Below are 25,468 nucleotides of genomic sequence, written 5' to 3'. Positions count from 1 at the left end.
TTTGATTCTCTAAGGAGAACTGCTGTAAGAAGTTCTGAGTTAGCATTTCAGTAGAGGCTTAAAAAGACTACTGTGAAACTAGACAAGCCTTCAGTCTGCTTATCTATCAAAGGACTAGCAGTTCCCATTTCAAGGCAGGGCAAGAAAAGCAATAATAAATTTTCAACAGAAATGAATTTGTCTCTAAAGCATTTTAATTATTACAAAACAAATGACACTCTGCTGTAGTTTTTTAATTTATATTTGCCTCTTCCAAAACATCTATTCACCTGGAAGAAGGTACAATGTGTATTAGACCATTGCTGTGTCAGTATCATCATGAGCAGGTGTCGAAGAGTCCAGGGGCTGTGCTCAGAGACATTTTTCCAGCAGGTGCTCAATAGCAGAATTACTGCTCATTTTAAATCATTTTTAAAAATTCTTATTGTTTCACCTGAACAAAGGAAAAATGTTGCAGAGAATTTATCAGAAGATGAAAGGAAATAAACTTTTAAAGAGGGAGAAAATAAAGTTAATTAGAACTGGTATTGTTTTATTGTGTTTGGGGGCTGGGAGGTACCGCTTGTCCCAGATTTCATGGATCTCATGGGTCTACTGTGTACATAGAGTGTGCGGTGCAAAATCCCATGGGCTAAATTCTGCTTTCAGTTACACTGATGTAAATCCAATAAAGTGAACTGTCACCTTGGATTTATACCTATGTAATTGAGAACAGAATTTTGTCAGTTGAATTGTATTAATGTAAAGGGAAATGTCCCTGAGTGAGTCATTACAATTATTAATGTGTTAATTATTTATATCACAAAGGTGACAATCAGGATCAGGTTCCCCTTGTGCCAGGTATGGTACAAATATATAAGAATGCTGTGCATGGTCCTGCACAGCAATGCATTGTCATCACAACACAACAAATAAATTATTGTCTGTTACACCCAGGGAATTCCATTGACATCAGTGGCATTAAGAAGTTATAAAGGAGAACAGAATTTATCCATTATGTAAACAACACAATAAGTTGTGATGCCACATCACAGCATTGCAGAGTTTGTCATTTTTGTCCTTCAATTATATATTGCAAAGATGGGAATCTGAGCTCATTCTTCTAAATACTGTACCAACTTGAGCTCTGCTCCTCACCTAGGATCTGTACTATGGCATGAGCTACCTTGTTCCTTCACTTGTTATTTTCTTCAGTTTGGTTAGTGAGCATAGAGCTAAGTTACTGTGTTGAGGAGAAAAGAGAATAGCAGTCAGGGGAGAAAACTATTACCTCCACCCCCCTAAACACAAGAAGAGGGGAAACACCATCAACAAGTGTCTGGGCATGGCCAGGGTTGGGCCTGGAGGTTGCACAGTGAAGTTGTGGACCCTTCAGACCACAGGACAAAGTAGTCACCTGTGAGTGGCAGATGCTTGCAAATGCAGGCAAACTTTGCTGAGGGAACAGGCCGAATGCATTACAGAAGTGAGAGGAAATGATGGGTGGCAGACGAGAATCTCCGGGCTGTTAGGGTTAATACTAATGTCAATAATGTAGTTCTACGCAGAGACACTGAACGAAGGAAGTTTTTAAAATAGATTTGCATTTACTAGAAGAGTGAATTCTAATTTTTATCAGTCTTTGTAAGCTGAGTGGCAGCATGTTTCCGAATGTAAGCAAAGAGTTCTTCCTTGCAGGTGTGTATATACTTGTGAGTGTGGTAGGGTCTTTGTGTGGTTTGCCAGCTAGTGTGTGTTTGTGTGCAACAGGGTGTCTGTGTATAGGAGGGGGTATCAGCTTTGTGTGTGTGTACAAAGTGAAGTGTTTATGTGTTAATAAGGAGGGTGTGTCTAGGTCACGGTGTATGCTAATAAAATCCCCGGAAAAGTAAGTGTAAGAGGTTTGTTTTCTTAGAGAAGTTACGGAAATTTGAAATGAGTGTGTACATTTCTGCTGCAGAAAGGCTCTTCCTGAAAGAAACCATAAAACAAACATCTTCAACTTGCCTTTCAGATTCCTATGTTTGCCTTTAGCAAGGCTGTTTTTGTGGAGACTGCTCAGGCAGCCCCCTCTGCTCTCTTCCCCAGTCACCAGCTATAGGTTTATTTTACTCACGCTGATCATACTGATGATGATTATGCCCTTTACAACAATAACTATTTTTTGAAAGAATCATCTTGAAGAATGAAACAGCAGCAAATTCTAGATTGACTGAAAGGCAACCGAGGGTATTAGTTTGATGAGTTTTCTTCCATGGATAAGGAGGAACAGATAAGATTTCAGCATGAGTGGTGTATTTTAATTATGTTTAGAAATGAAATGCAGAGCAGATGTTGGAAGTACCATTTCAAGTGCTCCTTTCCAAGGAGGAAAGTTCCCGTGTTAATATTGCACATATCTTACAGTCCTTGATCAGAAGAAGTTTTTGTCCCATATTTTGTTTTTTTGACTCCTTGTATGTACCAAAGTGGAAATTCTTTTTTTGTATCTTCCACATTTTCTTTGAAATATGCTGGAAAACTTTCTTTCTTAAGTGTCTACTTAGTAATTTTAAAATAACTGTAATAGAGGAACTGGAAAATGCAAAATCAAATTGGCACTTCTCTCTCATGTCCCCCACTTTCTCACAAACACTCACTGATATGCTGTTAAGTTTTAAGCGTTCCTGATTGTTGGAGTCTTAATTTTAAATCATTAGAAAAATTAGACCAGAAAATTCAGCAAAAAGCAGGACCTGAAAATGTGATATTTATGCAATTTTCATCTTTCATGATCATACGTGTGTTTTATGACTAACAAATTTATGTTGGAGATTTCCAAGTGGTTTTTCTTAAAGGCATAAGAGGCATTACAATACCTTTTGAAAAAGAAAATTATTTACAAAAAAACTAGTAAGAATCTTGTTTTAACTGGAAAGGGTATGATACAAATATTAGACGCAGGTACTGCTTTTTACTCTGACAATTATTCAAAACCAGCTTGTTTACAGTAGTAATGTAACTGGAATTTTAGAATGAGGACGAAAAGATGAAGCTAATGTTTATGTTGAACAGAAATACTGGAAAAACATATAAGGGCTGTTAATTTAATATATTGCCAGATAGCCATATTGATTCTGAAAGGGTTAAAATGCTACTGGGGGGTTACATTAATGTCACCCTTCAGCAATCACTGGCCAATAATACATCAGCAATCAATGCTGTAAAGTGTTGTTCATAACACTCAGCTTTTGGAGACAAGTGCATGATATATTTTGACAAGAAAGAAAAAAAAATAGTTTTGGAAATTCTTGCAAATCTTAACTCAGAAGGGAAGATATATGAAACAAACTGCTTCCATTAGAAAAAATGGTAATGTTTGCCATCATAAGTAACAACATTTTATGTCAGTTCAGCGGAGCAGTGAATGAACCAAAACTCTGCTAACCTTCAAAATGAAAAGGATTCTGTGAGTAGGATTTACATAGTTTGAATATTTTATATTTTTAGTGCTCATCACAGTTCACACAAACTCATACTTAAATATGTATTTCCAATCAGCAAATGTTCAATGGGTGATGGTGGGATACAATGAGGACTATTTTAAGCTTTTAGTTATTGGCACCAGTTTCACAGGTGTCCCCCCCCCTTTTTTTTTTTCTTCTTCTTCTAGTTTTTACTGGTTTCAGATTACTTGTATATGGACATAAGAGGCACAGCAAGACTGTTCACTTTGACAAAAAAAGAAACTTAAAGAAATCAGGAAATCAGTCAACCCACAGAAGAATAACAAGGGAGAAATAAATAAAAAGAGAGAACACAAAGGGTTAAAGTTCTGACCACTGTATCCATGCATAAAATTATATCACATTATCTAGAAAGTTTAGGCTTAAAAAAGAAAGCATCAGTTTAAAATACCTCTTAGGTTTATTAAATCTTTAGGCTGAAGATTACAGCAAGTGTTTTGTCTTTGGTGAGTAGCTGTTTGTCTCACTTTATTTACTTGGTATTGGGTATTTGTCAATGTCATTTCATATCTGCAGAAAATTCATAGGTTATATGGAAGTATGTATGTGTGTGAGTGTGCTGAAGGTCACATGACTATTTCATCCTATTTGGTGGAGCAGCTTGACTTTTTTCCCTTGCTTTTGGTGATGGTTGTGAGTGCAGAAGTTGATTGACAGATGCATGCCAGAAACCCCCATTCTCCTTTTCAAAGACTACATATGATGGATTGCGATCTTTCAGCTCAGCAGGACACAGGGACCATGCAAGCTGTAATTGGTCAGGTATGGAGTCAGCCATTTCTCAACTCCCCTTTTATTTTTTTCACAAGGGTCTAACCATATGATTCACATAATTCATATTTACAGTACCATCTTTCTATCTGTATCTTCAGCTACCAGCAAGTGTAGTGCTGAAAGTGAGAAAGGCAAAAGATCATATTAATCTGGCCAGGGAATCACGAGTTAAACCTAAAAATGTGATGCTTTGCTTTAATAATCCCAGTTTATAATTTAGTCTGAGCTTTGTCAATATTTATTTATTAATTTACCTTTGTATTTTGTCTAAATATACTGAAGTAGAAGAAGTGAAGAGTAAAAGTATTATGTTTACTAAGGAGTTGCTTCATATTCCTAATGCTGTTCATTATTTCTATATTGGCTGTATTTTTATACTAGAGGCTGTGGATTTTTTTGCTTTTACTCCTAACCCAGATAATGTGTGATTGAGCTTGGTAAATGTAGTAGTCTTTGCTGCTGCAGAGGGGCAGCCTGCAAATTAAACACTGCCACAATCTGAAAGGTCCAGGTGGTCTGCTCGTGCTTCCTAATGCAATCCAGCACAACAGCTTTAATAAACAGCTCTATTTAGTTCTCCCTCCCTGTATCCAGGGAAGTGAACTGGTCTGGGGCTGCTGTGATGAAATGCCAGAAGAATATCTCTCTGAGGCCTCACAAGCTGATTTTTAGAGCTTTTCCGTTTTGTCGTCTTTGTCTTCCAAATGGGTCAGTGAGTCCTTCTCTTTCTGTTTTGTGATTTCTGATAAGTCTGTAGTTTTATGTGTGTCTGTTTTAAATGTTCTGTTTTGAGCTTAACCAGAAGAGAGAAGAATCATTGTCTTTTCATTTGCCTTCAAATAATAACCTGGAGTGGTGGTGAAAGAAATGATAGTGTCCTGCTGTATAGGAAGGGCTGTTTCCCTATGAGTGCAGTAGGAGTGGGAAGAGGGTGTCTGGTGTTTTGCTAACAAAATTTTAAGTACTCAACACTTTCTCATTAACCATTGACTCATAAATCAGTCTCTGGTAAAGGATATTTATGAACTCTCAAAAGTTTATTTTTTTGCATATGTTTCCAGCATAGTGAACGCATGCTGCTAAAGTGATGGCATAGTATTTGTGTTCCCTGTATGTTAATGCAGTGGTGGAAAAACACACATCTTACTATTTTCAACTAAATTACAGCAAAGCACTGAAGTCTCTCAAAGCATATGGTTTATTAATATCATCATATCCAGTAATGCACTTTTAGATGGAAAATGTCAGATACGTAATACCATATTTACCACAGACTCGTATTGCTTTAAATATTTTAAAAATAGAGAATACATTTTTTATTAAAAATCTCCCAAACATTAATAGGTTTCTGTTAGGCACTTAAAAAGTGGCACTTTTTTGGCAGTATAAGATTGCCTGAAAAAATATATTTTGGAGAGTGCTATTTACCTTTTTGTGGCAACTTGTTCAGTGTTAAATTAAATATTTTATGGTATTAAAGCAAATGTAACAATAAGGATTTACATATGTACTGTTGATAGAAAATGTAACTTGACGGCTTGAAGAATCGCAAAGCTTATAATAGCTGCAGTATCCTCATTAATGTAACTTTTTCCATGTATAAGTTATCTATATTTTATTTAATGCTTGTTATATTTATGAAAGTGATTTTTGAAAATGGAATGAGTTTGAAAATGTTACTTTTGTGTGTAATGTTTAATTTTCCTCAATTATAAACAAAGTTAGGTGAATGTTTGAAAAAATATTTATAGTGTGTTGTTGTATGTCATTTTCCAAAAATCAATAATGAAAGCAGGCACTTAAAAGAAAAATACATTTCACAATTTTAGGAACTAACTTTCTTTTTTTGTGTTAATTCAAGAGTATTGTTAATCAAGTAATTAAACAGCTTATGTTTGAGTTATAAATGTGTTCCAAGCATTTTTGCATATGTATGTGTGGATGTATGTGCATATAGGATGTGTACATTTATACCTATATATGTCTGTTTACATACATACAGTATTTTCAAATCTATTTATTTTAGTTTTCATAAATTCTTCTCTTAAATTTTTTATGAATAGCTACATGCTAATGCAGAATAAAGCGCTACAAAATTAAAAAAGATTTACCCTTTGATTAGAACTGCTGATATACGTTTTCGGTTTGTTAAGTAAAATACATTTTAAAATTAGGAAGCATAAAACAATCATTTTAATTAGCTCATATTAATGAAAATAGAAATATTAATTTTCCTGTGGGTCTAAAACATTCAGCTGATAAAAAGAGTAAATAACTATCAAATGACATGACCTAGATTCCATAAAATCTCTCCAAAATTACATGTACTGTATATCCTTTATTACTGATAAATCATAAAGCTATGAATATTCTATACATACCAGTATTTTAAAAAATGACCCTTTCATTTGCTCCCATCATAGTACTGGAAAAAGTTGTTCTTATGAGTTCCTGTTAACTTTCAAGGACCAAAAATTAAAACTTTAAAGAAATGTTTACCATTAAATCTTTTCATTTTGGAACAATATTTCTCTCTGGCTTTAAGAACCAAATTCTGTTGGTGATGGCAATGCTAGGCATATTATTGCAGTGCTAATCATTATCTAGTAGCTGGGTTTACTGGCTCCCAGAATTGCTTATATACCTTCCCTCTGGATTTTTCCTCCCCCAAGCAAGCAATTAAGCAGCCAAGTACTCTGAAGAACAACCTCCTTGCGTAGTGTGTCAAGATCTAGAAACTCATTGCTCATTGTGATTTTGATTCATAACTGGAGTGTTTGGAATCAAACCTGATCTTTGACAGCTACCTTCCTTACATGCTGAACCATAATAGCAGTTTAAAATTATTCTCCTTTTATCTTTATATAAGAACATTTAAGTAGATTCTGAACCAGGCTTCCCCCTTTACCCTGAGATTGCCGAAACTGGTTACTGTGTCATCATCTAATTAATTATGCTGTATCTTTCTACCTTGTGTGTTCACTAAATCTTTACTGCACCTTCTTTTATTTTTTTATTTTTTTGTTGCAGACCTGAGCTTGTGAGTGACAGGTTAGTTCATCAGCATTACAGCCCTCCTGTTTTTGTCTCATCTCATGCAGACAGGTCACTGTGTCCAATCACCCTTCTGGCTTTGCTGTCCCCAGGGGAACCAAGGCCAGCCTGCCATCTTGATCCAGAAGCCTGAGGGCCCAGGCTGGCTGCACATTTGTGTTCACTGTTTTTTGGAAATATAGTAGAACAGAGGGATATGAAATTAGATGGTAATAAAAACAAATGAAGTAAATTAGGTGAAAATCTTCTTCAAATAGGCAAGAACTTGTCAATATTATTAGTATGTTTGGGTTGCCTTTCTTAACATCAGCCATGTTTATATATTTCAATTATATCCTCCCATATGGTCTCATAATCTAACAAACGCTGTATATGCAAGAGTAAACACATGCTCTTTTTCCATAGAGAGTTTGGCTCAGAAGACCAATTTATGAGATTGATATCTCATACATTGTACAGCATAGCTGGGTCCTCTTTGGTTTTTACTTTGTTTTTTGTTTGTTTGTTTGGATTATTTTAAGCAGTGGGATACCTTGGAAAAGAAGTCACTCATTTCAGTGACTTACTGGTCACTTTTTACAAGATTGATCTAAGTGTCCAAATTAGTGGGTTTTGTTTTGTTTTTTAATGCTGATTAATGCATTTCCAGCAGGCTAATTTTTAACCAGTGAAGAGAATATCTATATTTTAGTTTGTCTTGAACATTCATTAAACAAGTCATTGAGTACTCCTACAGATAATCTTGTTCTGTTCAAACGTGCATTCCTATTTGTAATCTGAAGGACACATAAAACTTTATTCTTTTAACCAAAATAATCTTATACATTTAAGCATTATAAACTTATATTAAATACATTTTAGGAATAAACCCTTTTTCTACATTTTGGGCCATTCCTGTTCTCTCTGGCAAAATTAGTCCCATTGTGGTGAGTAGAACTACTTGCATGAGTAAGGTATCTGACCCACTGTCTACTCACTGACCTAATAGTGGAGAGAGACATCATTGTCCTATATGGCTTCCAATAATTGAGTTCTGTCATTGGAGAGAGCAAGTGAGATGCTTATGGACAGGTAGACATTAAATCTTGTTTTCAGTAGTGCTGAAAACAATGTAAACAGAAAGAATCATGTCTAAAAACATATTTTTAATATTTATGTACACTCTGGTACTCTGATAATGAAGCATTCCATCTCCACAGAAACACACTCTTTTATATGCTCTCCAGTACAGTGTGTCCTTAAGAATTATTGTTGTAAGGAGATGGAGGAATGTGGCTGCAATATTTTACAATATAAATATTTGTTGTAGAGGAGTTTGGATCTAGTTAATTTAATATATGTAAATTCTTTGGTCCTTGTCCTGGATTCCAGGAAAAGAATGCATTTCACTGTTCACTTTTCCTTTTACAGTGCAAAAGATGGATTTTTATCATTTTCTTGCATGTTTAAAATTGTTTTCCTGCTTTCACACCAAAATCAGCTTTTAATTGATATCAGCCCTCTAAAAACGTTCTTATCAATATTATTTTCTTTCGTAGTGCATTTCTTTTTCTCTCCTTTTCATCTTGTGTTGTGTCGTCTAGCCTATTACTTGGTGGTTGAACCAATTTATGAAGTCAAATGTTTAAAGAGCAGTGATTTAATATTCACCACTATTTTAACTAAAGAAAAACAATGCACAGCATATAACCTTTAAATTGCTGGGCATGCTACAATCCTTCAGTTGTGTAGATGTTTATCTTCTGGCAATGCATTTACATTCAAGTACCTTTGCTGTGGTTCCTTGATTCTAGCCTGATAAACTAAATACCAGTCTGGGCCACTTTTCTTATGTATAGTACATGGACGTGACTGCGTTGAGCCTCTTATCTTACATTGACCTGTAGCTGTAACAAGGCTTTTATTTTTTGCCTCTGATCTGGATTGAAACTCAAATGGAAGAAAATAAAAGACAGTTGAAGACAAATGTATACAGCTTTTCCAATGCAAGAGGAGGGCATGGTAAAATATCCTCGTGCTGGTGAAGTACTTCTCTTAGTGGTGCCTGTTTGTGACGCCCCACTTATTACGCTATAATTACAACAGCTGTGTTGCTCTGTCATTCTGGGGGGTCTCACTCTGAGAGGCCTCGATTTGGCTTAAGCATGTGCATAAGTCGCATTGAAGTCAATGAGAATTCAGCACATGCTTTAAGTTAAAAACGTGCTTAAGTGCCCTGCTGAGTTGGGACCCAAATCCTTACTCACACGAGTAATCCTTAATTGTTCAAGTAGTTCTGTACAACACTGAACTCAATGAAACTACTCACAAGAATAACAGTATGCAGGATCAGGCCCTGGCTGCCTATTTGCAAACTGTCATTGCTCATAAATTCAGGGAAGTCTGATTTAAATGCCAGCTAAATAATTACGATACAAACTGTTGTATAATTACAGGTGACTATTAGGATTAAAGAGAGTAATTTAAGGCTCTTGAACATTTTTATTTTTCATGAATGTCAGGGCTACAGGTAAATGGACTATAGCTTCAGGCTTTCTGTTTTATCGCTGGCTTTGAAACCTCTCTGATATGTAGAACTATGTCTTCAAAAGAGAGAGATTAGCTGTTGATATTTGCTACTGATTCTCTGTTGACTGGTAGTGCTGTTGCATAGGCGAGTTTTATCTAACTCTGAGATCAAAAGAAAATTTTGAAGATCAAGAGACTGTTCTAAATTCCTAGCTATTTTGAAAGTGACGGGGACGGGGGAGGGAAGAGAGGGGGAAGCTTTATACCAAAGCACTCTCTTCTGTCCAATGGTATAAATGACTTTTCTTAAGCAATGTAAAATAAAGATCATAGTTATTGAAAATGAATAATTCCAATATTAAAGATATATGTACTGTTCATGTCTTTTATACAATTTCTTGGCAAAATTAAGTCCTGAACCTGCAAGCCCTTAGGCACAGTCTTAATTTTACCCTCATGATTAAACCCATTGACTCCATTGGGACTACTCATGGGCTTGGAGTTAAGCATGGGTCTGTTTGGAAGGTTGGGGCCTTACAGCCAGATATCGCAAACCCTTACTCACGGTAGTTCATAGTCACAGCAGTAGTACCATTGCTGTGCTACAAACTGTGAGAAAGGATTTACTCTGAAGTTCTGCTCCTGTTAATATCAATGATAGTTTTTCTTTCACTTCACTAAAGCGATCTACAGCCAGTTTGGAAGTAAAAAGTTTTGATCCTGCAAATTCGTATCACTTGAGTCATGTGATTAGTTCTGTTGACGGCACCAGGACTACTTGCCTGGGTATTGTCTACTTGTAACTGCGCTACTGGGCTCTAAGTTAGGAGTAGCTCACAGACAGCAAGGGGTATTCCAAAGAGAAACAAGTCCTTAAGCAAAAGGGAAAAAAAAGTTTAAAAACAAACCACATACTATTTCACTCACTGCTTCCATCAAGTAAATTTTGTTTTACAAATTTCAAATATTTTCAGGTATCTCATGCTTGTGTGTTTAGGAGACACAGTCAAGCTCTGTAATGGCGCTTCCAAAACAGAAGTATAATAAGCACAAATAATAGACAAAAATGCTTTTTAGTAACCCCCTGCTATGGAAACAAGAGTTTCATTCAAGAGACAATAACAGAGCATGAGCCTTTTACAAGCAGATTAAGTAAACTGGTGATAATATGATGCAAAACAGCTGCTATTAAACATATTACAGTAGATTATTATTGACATATCAGAATATTGTCCATTTTACTGAATTGTTTACTTCTTCAACTGCATTTCTGCTTATTGGGCCAGCTTTCGAGCTAAAAGCTAAGTCAGCTTTAGTTAGGCTATAGTCAGGCCATACTCACACTGAAGTAAATAGGAGTTTTACTGGAACAAAAATCTAAATATGAACGTGAGGATTTAGCCCATGTTTGGAAGATATATTATTAAAAAAATACCAGATGGGCTAAGACTAAAGCAACAATATTTATGATTAGTTCTTTGTTTCAGAGTGTGCCCTCAGTTTTGTTCTCATTGTCCAAAAATCCCATTGTCCTCAGTTGGAGCCATATCAAGCCTATTATTATTTACCCATAATATGATGCAGATGCTATCGGGCTCAATTTTCTTATACAGCTCACAGTAGAGAATTTTGCCTGAGTGCATACCAAACCCTAACTGTAAAAGGTGGGTAAAGATGTAAATAACATTGATATTTGTTTAAAAGAAATGTTTCCTTTAAACAAGTAAGTAGTAAAAAAGATACAGTAATGACTCTTGTATAGTTCTTGCTATTGGGCCAAACCCGGAGAAGGGCCGAATACTTGCATAACACCTGCAGTTCCCATTGATTTCAGAGGCCAAATCCTGAAAGTACTGAAAGTTCCTTAGTCCCTTTCTCAACCTGATCAGGCCTTAAAATCTCAGTAGGGGAAGCTTTCATTTATTTTTTAATTTTGATACCAAGTGATAAAGAAGGAAAAATAGAAACATTTCTTGTACTTAAAGTAAAATTAAAGGAAATCCTCTCTAAAAGAGGAGTGGCTAGTACTGGTGTATTAAACTGGTCTGGGAAACACAACCACTGTAGGATTCCTTGCCAAATGTTTTACCTTCTCCACACTACGTCCATCACACTTTGTATACAAAACGTGGTTCGTATTCATCAGATGGATTATACAAATCAGAAATAATATCTGCAAACAAGACTCCTTCAGTCCTTTGGAGTAAAGGTTGAAAGTTGTGGCAAATATAAAAATGGCTTCTAACATGGATGAATAAAGCAGAGAACATCAAACTCATTTCACTTAGTGTCGTTCATGATGATTTATCATTATAGTCAGGGCAAACTGTGGTCTCAGAGCTGAAACAATTTTATCCATTTTTAAAAAAAAAACAACAAAAAACAGAATGTTCCAGCTTGGTTCTTATATCCTTAGGGTTGCAATATTGAATTCAGAATCAGGAAACTTAATCTTGCAGCCAGATTTGACAAGATGCTGGTTGAATGGTAGGCAGAAATGATGGTTTGTGGGGTGTAATGCCCAAGGTCAGACATGAAAAAAGGTAACAGGGTTTTTCCACCAGGTTTGAATGCAGTATTTACCTACCCTTTACCCCCACCAAAAAAGGCAAGAATTTCTTTGTGCACAAAACAATGAGCAATGTTCAAAGGTTTCAGATCCAAGCTGAAGATATAAAGTGAGCACTCTTAAAACAAGTATATGAGGAGAGTAACTGCTCTGAACATTAAGTTGGCTATTTCTTTGTGATGTTACTTATATAGGCACTGATTTGACATGCACTTAAGCATGTATATAATTCACACAAATAGTCCCAATGACATCAGGGAGCTGCTCACATGAGTAAAGCTACACATGTGCTTAAGTGTAGGCAGGATTGAGGCTTTGGAGCCAAATTGGCTTCAATAGAATTGCAGACAAACTGGGGGCACAAATTGGCCCTCAAACCCAATGTAATTCAGCATTTTAGGGTGTGGGGTAGTTTGTGAAAATGGATACATTATATTTGAAATCTAAGAAAAGTACCGGTAATTTATTTTTGCTGTTCCAAAAAATATAATATCTAGATTTTGAGTGGCCAAATAAAAAAAATTACAAGATTAGAATTTCTTCCCTGCAAACATTGTTTTCAATTTACTATTAAACTCACAATGGATTCTGAGAAAAGGGGAAATTGAAGGTAATTCCAGAATTAGGGAATTAGTGTTGCTTTATAAGATACTTCAAGTAACAGCTAGTACAAACACTATGTTCTCTTCTGTTCAGGTTCTGATCAGGGCTGGCTCCAGGCACCAGCCCACCAAGCTTGTGCTTGGGGCGACACCTGGAGGGGGGCGGCGCGGCGCTCCGGCTCTGGCCGCCGGGGAGAGCGGAGCCGCTGCGGGCTCGCCGTCCTCCCCCCGACGCTCTGGCCGCTGCGGAGAGCGGAGCCCCAGCCGGGCTTGCCGCCCTCCCCCTGGCGCTCCAGCCGGTCCGGGAGAGCGGAGCCCCGGCCGGGCTCTCTGCCCTCCCCCCGGCGCTCTGGCCAGTTGGGGAGAGCGGCCGGCGGCCAGGCTCGGCGCCTTGGGCAGCAAAAAAGCCAGAGCCAGCCCTGGTTCTGATACTATGTGCATCACCGTGGTTATTAGATCTCAGCATTTACATTCTGTAATCTAGTGTTTTCTAAACCCTTAAATCATCATTTATTTCTTTAAAAGGTTATATCCAGCAATGGATTGTATTGTGAAGCACACTTTGTCTCTTTCATGAAGGACACTGAAGAAATGCATGCTGTTGTAGTATTTCTTTCTTTCTTTTTACAAAGCCACACAATATTTTATTAAATTAAAAAGTGCATAGTGAGAAGAGAATTTGTAGACTTACATCATAGAATATCATGGTTGGAAGGGACCTCAGGAGGTCATCTAGTACAACTCCCTGCTCAAAGCAGGACCAATCCCCAGACAGATTTTTGCCCCAGATCCCTAAATGGCCCCCTCAAGCTGACAACCCTGGGTTTAGCAGGCCAATGCTCAAACCACTGAGCTATCCCTGCCCCCATGATATCATTCACTACATAAATTATTATAAGTTTATTAGGCTATGTACCTCGATGTCTACTCTGGCATTTAATAAACACCAAAAGACATCTGCCAGGGTAATTTTTTTCCTTTCCCAAGAGAAAAGAAAAAAGACAACTTTCTTTAAAAAGTATATGATGGAAGTATATTCTAAGGGTCTGTTTCTGATCTCAGTTTTGCTGATATAAATAAGGAGTAACGCCATTGAAGTCATTTGAGTTACACTGGTGCAAACATGACCAGCATCAGTTTCTAAACGAATAGGGTCAAATTCTGCAGTCTTTACTCATGGCTTGTCTACACGGTTCATCAATGCTCAGTACAGGGGAGTGTCTTCCCTAGTTCATTTTAACATTAGAGGGTACTTTTAGTGAGCACCAGCAGGAGCTACATGGACCAGTTAATGCACTTTCAAAATCACACTTCTGTTGTGTGCATTGCCCCTCTGTGAGGACAAGCCCTCAGGTAAATCTCCCACTGAAGCCCAGGGGGACTGATTATAGACTGTATGATATGACCCACAAACAGCCCAGCAAGAACCAACACCAAACAGGAGGATGGGAGATCAGAAGAGAACACCTTGTGCTATACCACTTAATTGATGTTAATTTTAGCAGATTAATAATTCTCAATCAAATGCATTATGATTTTAAAACTAGTATGTTTTTGAGCTACCTACTTCACAGATTGCAATGGCTTAATTGATTACATTTGTTAACTCGCAGGCTTCAGTGTTGTTTCCCAAGACAACGGACGAAGGTCTAGTTTTTCAGTGGATTATTCCGTTAGTACTCCCGGATGTTAATGTTAATTAGAAACATTTTAAAATTTCAGACAAAAACTGGAAAAATATTGAAGTAGCTATTTTTTTAGGTTTGCAGTTGTCTTTAAACTTTTAAAAGCTCCCTATATTCCTTCTTTCTCCTTCATGATAAACCTCTTTCCAACAGACATGGCTCCCTCTGGAACTGTTCAGTGCTGCTCCTTGAATGAGGCTTAAGGGTTTCTACAGAGTGCTATGAAAATCTCTCTTTGGCGTTTTGAGTACACTGCCTCCACAGTGCTCATGTTCTCCAACAGCCCAAGAGAAAATTATAGGCTTGTAGCACCACCTAGTATTCAGGTTGCCCGACACTTCCCATTATAAGACCCTGCTTTCAGTTGCTTATAACTTTGCCACATTTTAACTGTGTGCGTTGAAGAATTACATGCTAAGTATCTGCCCCAAGCTGAATTATTTTGGAAAATGTCAAGAACAAGACTTGGGAAAAAGACATTGTTTTGCCCATATTAAAAAATTCTGGTGACCTTTTCTTTGAACAGCTCTAATGCCCCCATACTTTGGAGCAGGGATTTGATATTTGGCAGAGCGGTGTCCTTTTTTCAGGGGTATATCTTTTGCGTGAAAAATGGACTTTGTATGTGCTCAGCAAAGACTTCTTAGATTTACCAGCTAAATTCCTTGAAGATTCCATCCACACTGAGCATGCTCTACCCCAAGATTGAGACTCCAGCCCCCAACTTGCCTGTGAAACATTAATTCAGCCCCTTTCTGCATGTGCCTTCTGATACATGCTTTAGTTACATATTCACATAATATTTTTTTTCCCACTGGACCCTGCCTTATTCCTTCTTTGGGGATGAATCAGGGTTGCATGATTAAAGAGTCTGTTGTCTGTAGAACCCCTGCTTCATTGATCGCAGAAGTTGAACGGTGTATAGTAAATGAGGCCATGCATTGCAGGAAGAGAAAGAAGACAATTGAATACTGCCTTGGAGTACTGGATTCTATCTGTGTCTGTGCCACAGAGTTCTTTCATGATACTGGAAAGTCATTTAAATCACTCTTTTCACAGGTGGTCACTAATTGGGTGTTCCTCATTTTCTGGGTGCCTGATATGAGTCCATGAGGCCAGATTTGCAGACGTGCAGAATGCTCACAACTGCAACTAAAGTCAGTGGCAGCTTTGCTTTGAACATATAAAATGCGATGTAATGCTAAGTACAATGAAAAATCAGGTCCTAGGTGTCTCAAGTTGGGCACCCAGCCTTAAGCTCTCTGTGCATCAGCTCCCAATCTGCAAATCTGAATAAGAATACCCCCTCGTCTCACTGGGATGTTGTGAAAATTAATTTATTAATATTTGTGAAGCACTCAGATACTAGTGTTGAGCGCCACAGAAAAGCCCATGGCTTCAGAGCAGGGTATGAATAGTGTGCAACAAACAAGGTCTGTGGCCACATGTTGAACAGTGAGGAGAAAACAAAATATTGAATCGCTGTTGATTATAGTAGCATTGTCCCTTGTGTGAACTGAATGAAACTGGGCTCCTGTGGAAGGCTGCATAGGCAACCTTAAAGGTAGCATTTCAGTAGTTTTTTATGTGTAATAGAGGAGAAAGAGAGAGGGAGTATTGCATTGTATCAGTTGTTTCTAAATCACTCTCAAATGCATTTGTTAGATATTCTGGTTTTGCTACAGTGGTTGACCTTAAAACTTTTCCACTTTTGCCTTAGATAAATAGATAAGGTTCCTCCAGAATTTGCCAACACTTGGGTAACTCACTGTATTTTATCTGTCTTCTAATATGATCCCTTACCATGGTATCAAAGGCAACTGGGGAGTTTTTAAGGGTGACCATTGTATACTGAAAGTAACAGTCATTACTCAGTCCTTCCTCAGCAAAACTTTCATCTATTTCAATAGGAGTTTGCATGAGTAAAGATTGATGGCCTGATTCTCCACTGCCTTGCAACTTTGCATAGTTATTTACATTCTTGCAAAATGTTAGGGTTTCAGGACCAGGTCCTTTATTTTTCCAAGTATAGTAGCTAAAGCTTTGTGTTCACTGAACACTGCTCCTTACCTTCAAAGTAAAAAGTTTCAGGTTATATAGAGAATTATCATTTTCAGTTGATTTTTACAGATATAATTGCTGCTTTCAGCAGCACTAAGCTACTTTTATTCTGACATTCTATCAATTTCCACTTTCTTGGGGGTAATTTTCTGAGAAACGTACTTAGCTCTCTCCACCCAATGTTATTTGCAATTGCAATTGCAATCTAAGCATAATTTAGTAGGAATATGTCATGATACTGAGGGGGAACTGGGAACAGACTATTAGCATGAACTGCTTAGTTGTATGTGTGTGGGGGAGATGTGTGGAGAGGGAAGGGGGTAATTGTCTGAAAGGGAATGTGGAGAGGACAGCTGGGAGTTGTTGTGTGAAGGGAGGGTGAGGAGTGATTGGAAGGAGGGAGGAGTGTGAGAGTTGTACCTTGACTAGAATTGGGAATTTTGAAGGTTAATTTTTGTTTTAAGAAATACAGTATTCTATCTTTTATTACAGCATACTACTAATGGGTTAAAAACAGATGGTGGTCTGGCATAGGCTGGGGAAAATTGGGACTAATAATCAAGATTAGGCTGGGTGAAGGGCTGGATGAGACTACAGTAGGGGAAAATGGGCTAGGGATTATATTTTTATACATACGTGTTATATCCTTTCCCTGCATCTTTGTCTGTTCAGTGTCAGTGTTAGTCTCTAAATGCAGGGACCTATCTTAATGAATATCTCCAAAGCACCTAAAGTACTTGGGGGTGCTACGTAAAGAATAACAGCTAACAGAAATGCAGGTGTAAAATCAGGACCTGCTCCTGATATCTTCCCATTTTTAACTAAAATTTTGCAAAAAAATTCTAATGGCAATGTCAAATGTTAATCTCTGAAATTCCTTTATTCCGCATTAATTGAGGATAGAGGGGAGTGGGAGTTCAGGTGGCAGCAACTCAGGGATGCTACCATTTAAAATATTCTTGATTTTATATAACTTATGACTATAAAGCAATCCTTAAAGGTGACTTATTTCCAGAGTAGTTCTGTTAGCAAAGGTGAAGCTGGCTGTGCTGCTGATCCCCCCCTGCTGTGACTTAATGATTCTTTTGGAATTGCTTTAGTAAAAGACACTTTTGTGTTAGTATTGTTCAACCAGCTTTCACTTGGTCAGAGCCATTTTAGGTGTTCACTGTACTGGCATGGCCCTCAGTGAGATTGGAAAGATGAAATATTTTTCCTGGCCACCCACTTGTGCATCCCTCAAAAAATGATCTGGGGAAGATGAAAAAAGAACTTTTGTGATTTGTTTAACCATATTGTGGTTTACTTAAAATAATTAATAGCTCTTTGTTTTCTCACCATAAATACAAGGTAGATTGTTAAAAATGATTTGTGTATGCACACTCTCACATGTATACCTCCTGCCTCAGCACAGGAGGATAGACTAGATGTCCTCTTAAGGTTTATATTACTGTATTATTTAGGTGCTGCGGGCTCAGGTCTCTACTCACATGCACAGGTGCAGCCACCAAGGATGTCAAAGGCATTGAAAACCATGTACACCTCTACCTCGATATAACGCTGTCCTCGGGAGCCAAAAAATCTTACCGCGTTATAGGTGAAACCGCGTTATATTGAACTTGCTTTGATCCACCGGAATACGCAGCCCCACCCCCCGGAGCGCTGCTTTACTGCATTATATCCGAATTCGTGTTATATCGGGTAGCGTTATATCGAGGTAGAGGTGTATATGGAGACAAAATTGAGCCCTTTATGCTTTGTACTCACCATATCGCATGGGACTTCACTATTCTAACCCTTTTGAAACTGGGAACTTGTGCCACATACTGCACATCTATCTCCGACTGCCATCATATTCAGAGCTAACATTAGATTATGGGCCAAGTCCCAGTCCCATTGAAATCAGTGGCAAAGCTCCTGTTGATTTTAATGGAACCAGAATTTGGACCTATATATTTATTCATTGACATGTTCATTCATTAATCTGCAGACTCAAACATGATGATAGGATCATTTAAATCCTGAAGAGTTCAGCAGAAAGGAGGCTTTCAGTTCTGTCGTCCCCTGTAAATATTTGTAAGGCCCAGATCCTGCAGTGATCTTCATGTGGTTGGAGGCAGGAGTCCACTCATGCAGAGTTTATTGCAAAATTGGCGCCTACCATGATTATCATGTTTGGAATTAACTGTAACAATCTAATACCACAACTAACACTAAGAAATTTAAAAGATTAACTCTTGAAGTATGCACATTATAATGTCCTGTGGGCTCTTAAGAGCTATTTTGTAACATACTATCCTCAATTCAGTGTATCTGTTAGCTAATTATGATGTACAGTGGAAATATGAGATAATGATAAAAATATCTCTATATTTTGAAAGAACTGATGGAGAGGGAGAGAAGATGAGACGGGTTTTAATTTTGCAGCTAAGGACCTTGGTAATAGAGAGATTCCTACAGTGATTTAAAATAATAAATGCTGGACAAGATGTGTGCCCCATGAAAATAAAGTGAAAGTTGTGACATTTGAAGAAAAGAAATGATAATTGATTCTGCAGTGCCAGCGATGTGCTTGGCACAGTCTCAAATAAGGACAATCACAGTCTCTGCCCCAAAGATGTGACAGTTTTATGGCCAGACTCTGCCACCATTACCAGAGTGTACTCTTCTCTGTGACTAGTTCCCTAAAATTGATACACAAAATGCAAGTCAGAAACATGATAAATTTGTAGACGGTTCAACAAAGTGTTGTTCAAGTATGTTGGGGGGGAGGGCAAAGGGAGAGGGTGGTACAGGAACTCCTCACTTAAAGTCGTCCCGGTTAAAGTTGTTTCGATGTTAAGTTGCTGATGAATTAGGGAACATGCTCATTTAAAGTTGTGTAATGGTCCCTTCTAACGTCGTTTGGCAGCTGCCTGTTTTGTCCCCTGCTTGCAGGAAGAGCAGCCCATTGCAGCTAGCTGGTGGGTGGTTGGAACCAGGGTGGACCAGCAGCCCCCCTATCAGCTCCCCACTCCCCGAAGTTCCCTGTGCAGCAGCTGCTCCTGCCCTCTGCCTTGGAGCTGCTCCCAGAGACTCCTGCTTGCTGTATGGGGGAAGGGAGAAAAAGGGGGTCTAATGTCAGGGTGTCTCCCCTTCCCCCCTGCTCCTGCACCCCACTTACCCCATCTTCCATCGAGCAGGGGGGACACACAACAGAGGGAGGGAGCTTCTAGGCCAGGGGTTCTCAAACTGGGGGTCGGGACCCCTCGGGGTCATGAGGTTATTACATGGGGGGTTGCGAGCTGTCAACCTACACCCCAAAGCCCACTTTGCCTCGAGCGTTTATAATGGTGTTAAATATATTAAAAATGTTTTTAATTTATAAGGGGGGTCACACTCAGAGGCTTGCTATGTGAAAGGGGTCACCAGTAAAAAAGTTTAAGAGCCACTGTTCTAGGCAGTAGCTGCCATCTCAGGTCTCAGCAAGCTGATTTAATTAACAAGGCAGTGTACTTAAGCCTGGGGTCAGCTACTTAAAGGGGAAATGCACATTTTTTTCTCTCACACACAGGATGTGTTTCTCTGTCTGCACTCCCTCCTTTCCTGCTGCCTTGTAGAGTGTTGTGAGAGTTAATCCTTGAGGGCTCAGTCAACTGCTAGTTAATTTAGCAGTAAGGCATTCCCTGGGAAATATCCCACCCTCTGACTTCACCACCTCAACCAAGCTTCACAATCATCATTGCTGTGTACAGTATTAAATTGTTTGTTTAAAACTTACACTGCGTGTGTGTATATATATATAAATATACCCTGTTTCCCCGAAAATAAGACATCCTCCGAAAATAAGGCCTACTTACAGTTTTGCCTCTCGTTGTAATATAAGGCATCCCCCCGATAATAAGACCTCCCCGATAATAAGGCATCCACCGATAATAAGGCATTTTTCATTTCTGAAAAATAAGACATCCCCTGAAAATAAGACCTAGCGCATCTTTGGGAGCAAAAATTAATATAAGACACTGTCTTATTTTCGGGGAAACAGGGTATATAATATAGTCTTTTGTCTGTTGAAAAAAATTTCCCTGGAACCTAACCCCCTCATTTACATTAATTCTTATGGGGAAATTGGATTCGCTTAACATCGTTTCGCTTAAAGTCACATTTTTCAGGAACATAACTGCAACGTTAGGTGAGGAGTGTCTGTATCTATCTTTCCACTGAAATATTTAAAGGCTTCACTGGAGACCTGATTTTCAAGGATGGATTTGAATAGGGGATGGAGGTCCTTTAGATTAAAAGGGGAGATTGGACCACAGATGAAACAGTAATTTATATAATTGTTTTTAAAAGGATGAGCAAAAAATGAAATTACTGTACCACATCATACTAGAATGTAGTCTTCATCTTTTTATTTTCTCAAAAGCATCATGAAGACTTTGACAAAAAAGAAATGATGATGAAAGGCAGGTTTTTAAAAGCACTGAGCATTGACCTAACTCTGCTCCCACTGATGTCAACTGTAAAATTCCCATTGACTTCAATAGGAGCAGAATTAGGCAAATATTAATTGCTCTTGAAAATCCCATCCATAATTTACTGAGTTGTATCAAGTAGTTTGCATCACAATAAAGCCAGCATGGCTGGATTCTGAAGAGATGGTCTATAAGTTCTGTTAATTTAACCATTTACCATTATTTATGGAGCAGAGTCTCATTTTAGATCCTCTGAATAATTATATAAACCTTTTATGTAACGTTTTCCATCTTTTAAATGTATTTATGTATTCCAGAGTGATTAATTCACAAACATAACATACAAGGATCATTTCATCCACCACTGAGGTGAAACAATGCAAACGTTTAACAGCACACAGCAATTTTACATAAGAGTTTGGGACAAGAAGTGAGGAATATCTTATCCAACTGCAACTTCTCATGGAGTTTAAGCAGATCGTGACAATTTCAGCTTTGAATTTGGCCAGGACAGCAGGGCTAGCAGCACTATTTTTGCAATCCAGATGGGGGTTCCTTTTGCACTTTGAAAGGCAAAAAAAGAACATGTTTCTGCAAGTCACACTTCCATGAATTTTTTTATCATATTTCTTATGTAAACAGTGGCTCACAAATCCATTATTGTTTATATGTATTAAGTAATTTTGCTAGCATTTTTTATTTTTCTGAAAATATGGTTAAATAGCTTATCTTGCTGCATTCACAAATCATGGGAGAAGAAAGAGGAGCCAATATTGGGGTATAAAATGGCATATAAATCTTCTAATGTACTATATTTTTGTTAAATAGAACCTTCACTTGTTCAAATCTTGCACATTACACGTAAAAAGAAATGCATGATAAACCAAACATTACAAATTTCACAGACATAGTCTGACATTCTGTGTTGCTAATCATGCAAAAACTTTGGCCCCAAATACAGACCCATGCCCTGAACACAGTCAGGGCCATTATAAATACTAAAGGCCTAATCCAAAACTGTTGAAGTCACTGGGAAGTTTCAATAGATTTTGGATCAAGCTCAAGGTACTTAATTAATTAATTATTATTTTAGTAATAGTTGCCTGTTGTATTCACAAATTACCTGTGCCATCTCTGAGAGACTCGACTGTTTCCTGGGAGTCCCTGAATGTTCTAAAAAAGTCCTGATTTCACCTAGCTAGAAATAATGTATTGTTCTTTTTAAACAAATTTGAACTGACTGCATTACATGAATGACAGAGTAAAACACCACCTGGCTGCATAAAAGGACACCATACTGGAAATTTACTTCTATAAATACAATACAGTGCATTTATCCAAATCTAATGGGCTGTCAAGCTGAAAACTATGGTAAGCCTTTCCCTAAGGCTCTGAACTGAGAGTAAAATCCTGGCCTCATTGAAGTCAATGGGAATTTTGTCATTGACTTAGTGGTGCCTGAATTTCACCCAAAGAATCTACAGTAGGAACTAGTGTAGAAACTCCGTGATATCAGGCAGACTCTTCAGGGATCTGCTCTAGTGGATCCCAATGTAGGATTGAAGCCATAGAGAACTTTACATCTTCAGAGAGCTGTATATTAACTCATCCCAATGGCATACCATGAAGGACAGGACTTTTTAAGATATACTCATTACTTGTGGTGTAAGGAACTTCAATTCCCACAGAATGCCTCTTTTCTCTTGTCCCCTTTCACTTTTTTATGTTGTAGCAGCAATGTTTTACAGCCATATTCTACATCAGCTGTGGCACTAATACTCCCATACTGTCTTACTGTTTAATAGAGATGGAACTAGTATATAAATTAAATATTTTTTTTAATATTTATGTTTTCTTGAAATATTTGTATGTTAGGATCTAGTGACATTGAAAAGTTACTACTACCGCAAAGGAGTAGACAAAGATGCTGATTCTTTCAATGGAGGAACATGGGCTGACTTTAAAGAGAATTGATTTACCATATTGAAAGGCTTTAGAGGTTGCTATATAATACTCTGCTCAAGATTGGATCCCAATAGCATCTTCTATTAACATTTTTCAGATGTCTTCATCTGATGCCATGGTTTATGCTAGGAATTTTGAGAAGAGGGGAATTCTATGGGTATGTCTACACTACGAAATTAGGTCGAATTTATAGAAGTTGATTTTTTAGGAAGCGATTTTATACAGTCGATTGTGTGTGTGTCCACTAAGCGCATTAAGTTGGCAGAGTGCGTCCACAGTACCAAGGCTAGCATTGACTTTTGGAGCGTTGCACTGTGGGTAGCTATCCCACAGTTCCCACAGTCTCTGCTGCCCATTGGAATTCTGGGTTGAGCTCCCAATGCGTGATGGGGCAAAAACATTGTCGCGGGTGGTTTTGGGTACATGACATCAGTCGCCTCTCCCTTCGTGAAAGCAACAGCAAACAATCATTTCGTGCCTTTTTTCCATGGGGGCGCCATACTGCTTTCAGCAGACAGTGCAGTAGGACTGCTAATTGTCATCATTGAACGATGGCTTGTGCTGCAACTCTGATCTCCTGCTCTGGCCGCAGACGGTGCAATAGGTCAGAAAAACTGGTCTTCCAACCACCACTTCCGCTGCCACTCTGCTCTCCTGCTCTGGCTGCAGATGGTGCGATAGGTCAGAAAAACTGATCTTCCAACCACCGCTTCTGCTGCCACTCTGCTCTCCTGCTCTTGTATCGATTGATAGCGAATTTCTCCATTTTGGCTGTCATAGGCTCCAGCTTCCGCTGCAACTCTGCTCTCCTGCTCTCATGAATCCACCTCGCAGGTCCTCTCGTCGTTCTCTATAAATATCTATTCTCGTGGCATCCGTCGTCAGCCACCACTTCCGCTGCAACTGTGCTCTCCTGCTCTCCTGCAGACGCCACACCACGGAAAATAATGGAGCCCGCTCAGATCACTGCGGCAGTTAAGAGCATTGTAAACACCTTGTGCATTATCCTGCAGTATGTTCAGAACCAGAACCTGCAAAAGCAGGCGAGGAGGCGACGGCAGCGCGGTGACAAGAGTGATGAGGACCTGGACACAGACTTCTCTCAAAGTACGGGCCCCGGCAATTTGGACATCCTGGTGGCAATGGGGTAGGCTCATGCCGTGGAACACCTATTCTGGGCCCAGGAAACAAGCACAGACTGGTGGGACTGTATATTGCTGCAGATCTGGGATGATTCCCAGTGGCTGTGAAACTGTTGCATGCGGAAGGGCACTTTCATAGAACTTTGTGACTTGCTTTCCCCTGCCCTGAAGTGCAAGAATACCAAGATGAGAGCAGCCCTCACAGTTCACAAGTGAGCTCGAGAGGGGTGGGGGAGGAGGGAAGCACTGGGTGGGGTGGTGGAGGAAGGGAGGAGGGAAGGACAAGGCCACACTGCACTTCAAAACTTATTGAATGCCAGACTTCTGTTGCTTGGGCAGTCCTCTGGGGTTTAGTGGTTGGGTGCCCGGATTCTGAGACTCCATGGTCACCTCTGCTGATGAGCTCTGCATGGTCACCTGTGCTGATCAGCTTGTCATGCTGGCCAAACAGGAAATGAAATTCAAAAATTCATGGGGCTTTTCCTGTCTACCTGGCCAGTGCATCTGAGTTGAGAGTGCTGTCCAGAGCGGTCACAATGGAGCATTCTGGGATAGTTCCCAGAGGCCAATACCGTCGAATTGCATCCACACTACCCCAAATTCGACCCAGGGATGTCGATTTCAGCACTAATCCCCTCGCCAGGGAGGAGTACAGAAATCGATTTTAAGAGCCCTTTAAGTCAACAAAAATGGCTTCGTTGTGTGGACGGGTGCAGGGTTAAATCGATCTAACACTGCTAAATTTGACCTAAACTCATAGTGTAGACCGAGGCTATGATTCATTCAAACTTTCTACAGGGCCTGTGGACACTGCTTAGATAAATACCATTACTCCTCTATTCCCAACCCCAGTTCAAGCCCTGTTTCAGATACAAATGAAAATGTTCCCTGGCCAAGTTACTGCAATTTGTGGTAGGGGATTCCTGGAAAAGATCTTGTAAAACTCAAAGCTGCAGTTCTGGTTTCTGTCTCCATCCTTATTGCTGTTTATAAGGTCAGGATCCCATAACATTGCACAAACCTAGCATTTTGCATTACTGTATATGTAGTTAATTTTTGTACTGGTTTGTTTGTGTGCGTGTGTGTGTTTGTTTTTGTTAGTGTCTGTGTCTGTGTGTGTGCATGCAGCCTGTGTGAGTTATCATTGTTGTAGGAACCATCGCTTTTGA

At 38.8% G+C, this 25,468-nt stretch overlaps 1 protein-coding gene across 1 annotated transcript in view; it reads left to right on the top strand.

Annotated features, from left to right (window-relative positions):
- The first annotated feature begins 4,142 nt into the window (after positions 1–4,142).
- POU6F2 (POU class 6 homeobox 2) overlaps positions 4,143–25,468 on the top strand; it is a 386,759-nt gene continuing 365,433 nt past the window's right edge. The window contains exon 1 of the mRNA XM_054019075.1: positions 4,143–4,247. Within this exon, the coding sequence (XP_053875050.1) occupies positions 4,143–4,247 (105 nt within the window). The remainder of the gene's footprint in view (positions 4,248–25,468) is intronic.

The sequence above is a fragment of the Malaclemys terrapin genome, chromosome 2, assembly GCF_027887155.1.
Source record: "Malaclemys terrapin pileata isolate rMalTer1 chromosome 2, rMalTer1.hap1, whole genome shotgun sequence".
Lineage (NCBI taxonomy): Eukaryota > Metazoa > Chordata > Testudines > Emydidae > Malaclemys > Malaclemys terrapin.
The sequence above is the reverse complement of the archived record's forward strand: the minus strand, read 5'-3'. Positions and strand labels throughout refer to the sequence as shown.